The 9939-nt window shown below is 44.3% G+C and overlaps 1 protein-coding gene across 1 annotated transcript in view; it reads left to right on the top strand.

The window, feature by feature from the left end:
* The first annotated feature begins 451 nt into the window (after window positions 1-451).
* Window positions 452-9939, top strand: part of LOC108626223 (uncharacterized) — a 118640-nt gene continuing 109152 nt past the window's right edge. The window contains exon 1 of the mRNA XM_018026795.2: window positions 452-1109. Within this exon, the coding sequence (XP_017882284.1) occupies window positions 1058-1109 (52 nt within the window). The 5' untranslated portion in view covers window positions 452-1057. The remainder of the gene's footprint in view (window positions 1110-9939) is intronic.

Genomic DNA, 9939 nt, shown 5'->3' with positions numbered 1-9939 from the left:
GTAGCATTCAACGTGCTGGCTGCCCGAGAGATGAGGACGCGCGAACGCTTGGAATACGTAAAGGTCGCGCGGCACGGGGCTAGGAGCCCGACAATGGCCCTAATGCGACTGAATGATGATACGTAACAAACCTTATTCAACAAAAAGTTTCGGTCGGGCAAATTGAATCCAGAGGGCTCGGACTCTCCTGCTCCCCCTTCGAGGTCTCTTTCACTTCCGAAAGGAGGTGTGGAATAAGATCACGGCGCGGGCTCGTTGATCGCGTGCGTGAGTGCGAGCGAGCGCGGAGATGAGCGGCGATGCTCGCCGAGCATGGAACGAGAGCACGACGGGGAGGGAAAGAGTTGCCACGATCTTTCGGATGGTTCGGGTGAAGCGGCTTTGGTGGGGGTCGAAGGGCGGTCTGCGCGTGCGTGACTCGCGGCGGAACAGCTTCGCGCGGCGACGCTCAGTCTCGTCTGTCGCAATCCAGTGCAGATATACGTGCAATTACCCTGTCAACAGTGCTTAAAATCTCTTCTGGTGCTCGTGGCGTTGCATCACGCACAGTGATCGATAACCTTATACATCGACCGATATACGCGTCCATCGAGCGTACGACTTGAATCGCGCGTGAAACGCGATCCGCGATAAACGAGAGTATTTCACGTCTGGTACCGTCGCGGAGCCACGTGAAGGAAAAATTGAACGTCCCTCCGTCTCGCGGTTCGAATCGCCGCTGTCGCCAGTATCGCCGCTGCCTGTCGGAGTAGTCTACGGCGATCGGTCGGTGGTAGTTGGTACCGCGCGCTGCGTACGAAAGTTGGACGTTCTGGAGACAACGTGTGGTTTAACAGTTCAGTTTGGTCGAAGGGTGGTGGTTTGCCACCCGTCCGCGTACTATGACTATCTCGTGAAATCGGTGATAATTATCTGACTAAGTCGATTTCCATAAAGATTCTCATGTCACTAGACGTGTTCCATTAATCAAACGCACAGCCGCGTGTGGAGTGTCGGAGTTTCTGTGTGAACCGAAAGACTAGTGACCGAGAGAAAGAAACGTTTTCACGGATTCGAGATGACTCGACACCTGTGGCTAAGAGCAGCGTTCGCTTTCCTCGTGATGTCAGGTAAGTTCTTTCCAGTGGTGATAGCATCTCGTCCATGATTTATTTCGATACGATGAGAATGCACGGCACGTAATATGATGCGTTATAACGTGTAGACAAACGTGCGAATGTGACGCGTGGGACACGAGTAATCGTGTGTAATAGTGTGACGTGACGAAGTGACAAGGATCACCGACGCGTGCCGGATGAAACATCGTCGTCCGCTCTTTTTTTCTCGTTGACGTTGTCATTAAACTCGCGTCGTCTCCCATTCTTACGCTGGTGGGACGTGGAAAAAGAAAAATAAACGCGAAGTGACGAATAACGCGACATATAAAGTAGCGGAAAAGTATGTCTCGCATCTAGTTGCCACTATTTTGTTACTTGCGTTGTTTCCGCGGGAATTCTTTTTTCATCGTTACGCCCGGAGCGCGAAGCTGAGACAAAGGAATGCACCGGCTCGCGAAAGTTCCACCGAGCAAAGAAATATTTTTCTTCTCAAACCGAGCGTGGAAAGGAGTTACAAAGAGCAACGTTGAAAAGCTTTGTAGCTTTCGTTGTCGCGCCGGCCTAAATGATTCACTGAAATTGTCTTTTAGGTTTAACGCATTGACACGCTTTCCACACGAATCCTCGTTACCGATGACTTCCTCTTGGAACTTGAACACATATCGGGAATCGTGATTGTTTCTCATTTTTTAATGTGGAGAGCTGTTTAAAGCGATATGCGAGCTGTGAATGGTCGTTAAATTCGTATCGTGAAATTTCTGAATGACTTTCCAGCGTGCAAGTAGCTGCCACCGGCAAGTAATGACTTTGAAATTGACAAAGGAAATTTGGCCGCTCATCCGAGTTCCGTGCAATCAGAGTTCTTCGGTAATGCAAATCGATTCCATTCCTGTGTAGAAACGATTCCTACGCGTAACGGTGGTCTTTGTTGTGGTTTCGATGGTCGAGTTGGCCGGGCTCCCTCTCTTGTGCAAGCGAAATATCCCGTCTACCAGACAAACTCTAACGAGTTTCTGGCAAATTAAGGAGCTATTGCATTGGCATTTATCTTGTCCCCGTCACCCCTTCCTTTCTCTCCCTTTATCGACGTTCGATGGACAATACCCCGGAACCGCTCTCGTTGGGTGTTGGCTCGTTTGCCTTTGGACGGAAATTCAAATCGCGGAGTGGAAGGTTATCCCTTCGTCGCTCAGCAATTCCGTTTTCCCGCGCCTCGATCCCCGGCTTGATTACACTCACGAGACTCCGTTGTCGTCGCTGTGCAAACTCATTTGACTCCGGTACCTTCCTTTTTCGGCGATTTCCGCGCCGTGTACACTCGCCTCTGCCTATCGAACAGGGCACGTAGGCAGCTGCGCCGTACGGAGATACGAGCGAAAGCCCCGACCTCGGCCAAGAGCTTTTCCACGGGACGATGTACTCGAGACTAGGAGATCCACGCGGCTCAGCCCCGTACATTGTTAAGACCGGATACTTGACTAAGCTACTGCAGAGAGTCACTTTTGACTGCCACCGGGTAGAGTGTAATCTCCGCGGTTGACTTGTACACGGTAGCGAGAAAGAGACGATTTACGACACATTAACGGGCCTCGGGTTTCCCCTGTTCCCTCGCAAACTTTGCGGGAGTGACTTAACCGGAGCGACCGTGCACGCTACGCTACGGGAACGGCAATTCTCTTTACTGTCGTCGACGTTGCGCTACGAAACTTGGAGACGCGGGTACCCTAACACACCCACACACCCACCGTGAGCAGACCCTGTTATCAGGATCGCTAATAACTGAGGCTTTGCGCAATAGATACCGGGAAAATGACACGCTTTAATCCTGAGATCGACGAACGTCGAAATTGGTTTCAGGAACTTTATTGTTGTGATAGGTTCAGGATGCCGCGAGATGCTCAGCTACAAGCGAGGGTGTTATCCTGGAAATTCGCTTCCCAATTTATACCAGGAAAGCGAAACTGATGTCGGGATTAGAAGCTATTAGCCTGCGGATGTTTATGCGTTTAGGCAAACTTTCTACGGGTATAAAATAATGATTCGTTCGTTGTTAACAAAAATAACGATTATCACGCGCCAAGTGATTGATAACACATCGTTTATTTAATTGTCGAGGCACTGAATTCATCGCTTAGTATCTTCTAAAATTATTTTACGCGATTCGTTGTTTATTTCCTGTTGAAGAGTATTTTCATAATATTAAAAAAACATATTCTGTTGTAATATTAAATGGAGCACGTTCAGTTCTGCGTTTTATGCAAAATAGTGAAGCATCGACCCAGTTTGCGTAACATGTAAAGATATACGGAACATTTCACGCTTTGTTATATATATATATTTAGAGAGAGGAGAAATTCATATTTATGGCCCATTTAGTTTGTTGAATTTATGAAAATATAAATAGTATCAGCTCAACATCTACAGTAATGACCATGATCAAAAAATATCACGGTTCACGTATTAATTATTGAGTTACTACTTGTAAGTGTCCTATCAGAGGTATGAAACAATTTTCGCGTTTTCAAACGAAACATAATAAGTTTTCAATGTCAGTTGCATTACGCTAACTAATACAATACACGGAGAACTGAAACTAACCACGAGCACAACAATAATTAGCGACATAGTATTTGTGAAATTAATTGCTTGTGTCATGTATATTCAATTGACGTACATCGATTGTGAGTGTGCGTATGGATGCACAAAATTGCATAGTAATCTCTTCTATGTATTCTATGCTATTGTTGTTGGTGAAATCGTTCAGCCAACGTGTACAATTGAAGATTTATTTATATAATCGACGAGCCATGAACGAGTCGACTAGAAACGTATTTTTAGTTTTTTTTTTAACATTCCACACTTGTTCATTCTTTAACGCTACATTAGCATTCCTTTATTCGACCTACTTTTATTCCTCACTGATTTATAATAATTTTAACACTACACAATAGAAATTGTACCGCAGCTGATAAGCGCGTAACAAGGGATGGTTAGATTAGTCTTGAGACGAATAGTGTTCTCTGAAGGAGCAAGGGTGGTATCGCGGACTGTCAATCTCCGATCATAAAATTACAAGTTATCTCGTTAAACCCGGGTAGGATGTTTCTCCGTCCAATAACTAGAAAACTCCTTTCTGAGAGTGAAGAGCCACTGGGGTTCCGTTGAAGATTAAGGGCAGCTTTCAGTAAAACGCTCGCTGGGGCTACCAAACGGGTTGAAACGAATGCGTCTTCTCCTTCTCGTATGCACGAGTACGATTCGAAAGGATAGAAGGGCCAGGAGGACGAAGCGGAGAGCAAAGGTAGAAGGTAAAAGAGAAGCTGCCGGAGGTGGAGGGCCCCGCCAGTGTCTTTCGAGTAGACGGCGTGGCGGCGGCGCGCGGCGTGACTGTCGACCGGAACCCCGGGGGGCTGTAATTTCATCTCGCATTAGCTAGGGAAAGTCCCCGCGGGATACGCTGAATGCATCTCACGGTTCGCGGACTTCTTCGGGGCAACGAAAGAGAGCAAAGAAAAAAAACACGTACACACACACATACACGCACAGTCGAGCTTTGAATGGACCCGCGGCTTTCTTGGATTTCCATTGCGGCGTAAACGCGCATCTCTGCGGTCCGCATAGCATAGCGACCGTCCGCGACAGCCACAGTCACGACCAAGACCGCGTCGCAAAAAGGGGACTCCATCACGCACCGCCTTAGCTTTTTGTCAATTTTCGTCGGTATTCGCTAGAAAGTCCTTAGCGAGCCCTGTGTGGTTGTAGAATCTGTCCAGGATCTAGCGCAGAAAGAAATAAATGCAACGTGTCACTCATCCTTTTCGCTTTCATTTCTGTGGTATGAAAACGAGGTTTCATTTTTTTTCTTTCAAAATCCTAGGTCTCGTTTATAAAACGTTCAATAATGATTAATGAACTTTCACGTAGCATTCTACTTTACGCTATCGTGTATTTCGTTTTTATTTATACGTCGTTCGTATTTAAAAATTTGAAATATGTATGGTTGCTTTTGATGCTGAAGTCTGCGGTATTCGTGCTTCTCCCGGGTGTGTCTCAAATCTAGAGCGTAGAAATGTGCGTGCACGTGGCGGACGCGACGAGAGAGTAAGTGGACGCGAAAGGGCCGTAAAGAGATGAGTTCCGAAAACGAAGTAAACGAGAGATTGGCGCGGGCGTAATTTTAGAAACGCGTCGTGAATGTGAAGGGACGGTCGTACGTCTAGGGTGAAGATGGTTTAATAATATACACGAGTGTCCGACGGCCGCGAATGCGATAATAAACGATTTGACGTATACTGATATGACGGAGAGCGATTATTATCGTTAGAATCCTGAATTGGGAAATGCGTGCGTTTACCCAGAGAGCTTGGTATGATTACCCTTTTCATCCTTTGCGTCCTCTGATTAATTGCGTGTGCTGCGTTTCTCGTTAGGCGAAAATAGATTGAGATAATTCATCGCTGACGGCTTCTCCAAGTGTATTCGTCCGTGTATATGTCCGTGTGTAATGAGTAAGTTAACAGTATTTGGATTTGTGGAAATTACAAATGCACGAGTAAACCGAAAATAATTTTAGTCCTGCTGTATTGACGCGGACAAAAGAGGAACCATAAACAGTGAATTTTAGGAATGTTACAAGCTTCAATTGTACAGCTTTCAACTGAAAACAATCAGAAATAAAGTATATTTCCTGTTAGAGCCGGACGTAAAAATAGTTTGCTTTGTGTATTCAACCTCTTCCATTGATATGCCCTAACTCCGGACAAAAGCATAAACGTTCGTATAGTGTTCACCGGGTGGGCCTGTTTACTCGCTTTATCGAAGGCGTTTGTACCTCGTTTTGTCATTGCTTTTCGAAACCGCGAAAGAGAATATAATTCGGAAACAACAGTGCTCTGTCGGATATTGCCTCGTGAACGGTTTTCTCATGGCATCTCGTCGTATTACGAGCTTGTCTACACGCGTAATGGCCGTCTTGGTTGCAAAAATATCCGTCGAAAGAAAACTTTACGTCTTGGGTTTAGCAGCGGGAACGTGACTCGTTTTCACAGCCCAGCTGTTGGACCGAACGAACGTCAAAATATGTACGAAGGGATTTTCGTAGCGATTTGCAGCTTCAGCTACTGAATACTAACGTTCATATAAATACTTGTATCGACCATCGTTCATTTTATTGAAACCGTCACATATTGCATTCCAATGATTTTTCGAAATGGAAATGCTTTGTTACAACATTCACATACGAAACTACGATCGGAGCAGTAGATAAAATGTACAAATTATTGGGCGCGCGTATACGGATATTTCAGTAATTTTCCTGAGAGCATAAACAACGTTGAATGTTTTGAACGGTCTTGATTCAGTGACGAAGAGGAGTTTGAAACTGGGGATCGCAGTTGCGTGGCTGAAGTATGGCATGATATTTTTGCGATATAACCCGACACGCGTTCGCCCTTTTTATTGGGATACTTTGCCGAATTCCAGATGGAGGGTTCACAGCACACATGCGTAAGGAACGACCACGGTTTAAACCGGAGCAACCTAATTTCGAGTCAGGAATGAATCACTTTTCGTCTGCGACGATTTAAGATTTAGAAATCAAGTTCTTTTATAGCTCGTGCATTCTAATTGCTATTTGGTCATTTATTAGAAAAGTATGAACAATTTTACAATGTTCCTTTGTATTTTATTATACAATACGTCTCAGGAAGGGCTTGGAGAAACAAGTGTTCGTTAATTCGCTAAGGTACTTACGAAAGATTCATTTCATAGTGCATTATTGAATGGAATCGAGGGGTTTAAGCTTATGGTATCATTCCCTTGAAACGTAACGCGGTCTCGGGAAGCAATGCGCGCGTCGAGTGCAACAGAGAGAGCGTCATGGTCGATTCTTTTTCAACGGTTAGGTACGCTGCTACGTAGCCGGGTATAACTGCGAGAGGAAATATCGCGGTTGTTGCGGTAAAGCGTGCTCTGTTCTGACGTTATCAAAATCCCATCCGTCTCCTTCTTTCCCGCGCGGCCGAGCCCTGCCTCTCCCTTGTTCGCCCGCTGCTAGCCCGAGCACAATGGGAATCGTGTTCCCACGCCTTTTTCGAGGATACACGAGCGGAATGAGAAATTCTGCGCATAATTCGCCGGAAAATTTCGCGAGTATTCGAGACGTTCGAACGGGCAACGATTTTCTTGTCTACGCGCATTAATTAACCCCCTTTCAATTAGGGGCCACACCCATCTCGCCCCGGTAAAATACCGAAGCGCGAAAGCCAATGTCTACAGGGGCACTTACCCATGTCGGTGCTATCTATTGCGAATTCGAAACGGTATTCCCTTCATGCTCCGGCGCGCGATAACGTTTACTTAGCTTCGTCTGTGATTGTAATAATCCAGGTTAGGGGATTTGATATCGTGGGTAGCTACTAACTACGACGATCAGGTGGTTTAGGCGTGGCCGAATCACTTCATCACATTCTACTTTATACTGAACTAAAACTTTGAGATTCACACTGTTTTAATTATTTTAAACACGTGGCTACAGAATAATTACAATCATTCTTGGATAATCATTGTGCAAAGGTAATGAATTAATTCTTTGAGTACCATTTAAGGGTGAATAACATTCAGCTTTAAGTGCTGTATGATTGGAAATGTTACACATAAGATTACTTAAACAATAAACCCCTGTTCAACCAAGAGCTAGCTATTGTTACATAAGAAAGTTTTAGTAACTTCTCTGACGTCAAGGAGGCGTTAGAGAGTTTCTGATAGACCAAAGAACCAAAGGTGTCTTTGGGGTTTTGGTGGTACAAATTTCAAGTAAACGGTCCAAGTTCTATAATAGTAACGCGGGGACAATTATCAAGCCGTTAATGGCTACAACTCACTAGTACAGTTGTTAGAAGGAATAGCATAGGAAGATTCTAAAATCAACTATGCCATTATAAAATTTGCGTTATGGCCTGAGACAGTCACTGATCGAAGTACCGGAATGAAAGTTGCTAATGTGATAAAATATAAATAATAATGATGAGGGACAGTTCTATCTTTTTTCTATTTTTGTCCTACTAGACTCTGTACTTATAAATAATCCTAATACATGTATTTTCTTGAACCATAAAGCAGAAGTTATTGATTATGTCGTTTACCGAGCAACGCTTATTCCCCAAGCGTGGGCTGCTCTTTTATCGCCAGCTTAAAAATGGATCCAAACTTGTACAGCTGGTGAAAAAGGGGCGCCTCAATAGCTAGGGGAGCCACGAGGGTTCTTATGACAATTAGTTTGATGAACAATCCGTATACGTTAAGACCTTAGTATTTTTAGGCATTTCATTTTATCTGAACAAGCAAACCAAGAATTGTGTTAATATTTGAATTTCGAAATTCTATGTGCTTCTGTTAATGGAGAAACGTAGAACATCGAGCTTAAGATTATAGTTAAATATGAGATCCGTTTCCTCTTTGAAACATCATAACGCGGGTTTTTACAAAGTAAAAGATTCAAGCTCCCACGTTAATGAGTTCACATGTGCCCGTCGAAAACGAACGTCTGGTAGCTATTACGCAACCATTGCTTGTAAGCTTGTTCTGCTATCGATGTGTTTTATAATTGAAATCCGACAGATGCCGATCACACGGATTTAAGGATGTATTGGCTATACAGTCAATCCCAACAGTTTATGTACCTTAGAAAAACGCATTTCCTATAATTAAAGAGAAATCAGACGTCGGAAGAACAATGCTAATAATAAATAGCTACGTGCTAAAAAGTATAGAAGGAAATATCCANTACATCCTTAAGCTTATACTTGCTAAGCTTTGATTTAGCTTGTCATATAACACTTTTATGATTATGTTGCAATTAAAATTTCACAAAATAATTGCTCCATTTGCAAATAATTCATATTCTATCTTATGTTTTTTTTTAAGAAACGGAATCTGTTGTAGTTTGTATGACATGTACACAATACGAGCACTCGTAATTATACCGTCTAACCATCTTCAGATAAAAAGTCGACAGAATTCGAACTAGAAAACCCTTTTTATCGTATAACTAGCCTGAATAGTAGAACCACTTTAGAGACCAGAAAATCTCGTGTACCTCAGTCTGGCTTCATTCTCAGTCCTATGTTTATTCTGAACTCTGAAACGTTTTTCCTAACTATCCGTGTGTTCCGCGCGAAACAAAAAAGTGTCATGAATTAAAAGTTTTTTCGAATTTTCGCCAAGTACAGCTCGCAAATTCACTAAAGGGCAGTTGCTGTTGATGAAAATTTATATATGGAAATATAAATATTCGTTCATATCGATGGATTGGATCGAAAATTGCAACATGTTTCCAGCCGTGATCTTCGCTGCTGTTTAACCACGATCTATTGATTTTTTTCAAGCGTAAGCGCGAACACGTGCACGCGATCGTTCTGCGAAGCGTACGAACATTTCACCGTAAATAGTGGCGATTTTCTTCCTAGAGGCTCGTTTCTCCGGAGAAGTAAACCGGAAACGCGACGACTAATGGGGCGACTGACGGTTAGCCCGAGCGACGTGACTGGGGAGGTAGAAGAGAGTAATTAAAAAGAAACGATGAGAAAAAAGTCGACCTCGTTCGCCCGTAAATCGTAGCATCCGTGGAGATAGGTTTCCTCGCGAAACGGAATTCGCAGAATTCGTCCCGCGAGCCACGCCGGCGTAAAGTATAAAGTATGCAAATATGCGCAGCTCGGCGGTGGGGGGGGGGAGGGGGCGGAGGGAGCGGCTGGTGGAAAAGAAGAGAGATGGAGGGACGGTACGCGGCGAGATTACGAGTATGACAAGGGCCCGTGGAGCCAAGAAGTGAAAGTGGTGGAAT

Source organism: Ceratina calcarata, unplaced genomic scaffold (assembly GCF_001652005.2).
Source record: "Ceratina calcarata isolate Rehan_Ccalc_2016 unplaced genomic scaffold, ASM165200v1 scaffold39.2, whole genome shotgun sequence".
Classification (NCBI taxonomy): domain Eukaryota; kingdom Metazoa; phylum Arthropoda; class Insecta; order Hymenoptera; family Apidae; genus Ceratina; species Ceratina calcarata.
This window is presented reverse-complemented; position numbering and strand designations above follow the sequence as displayed.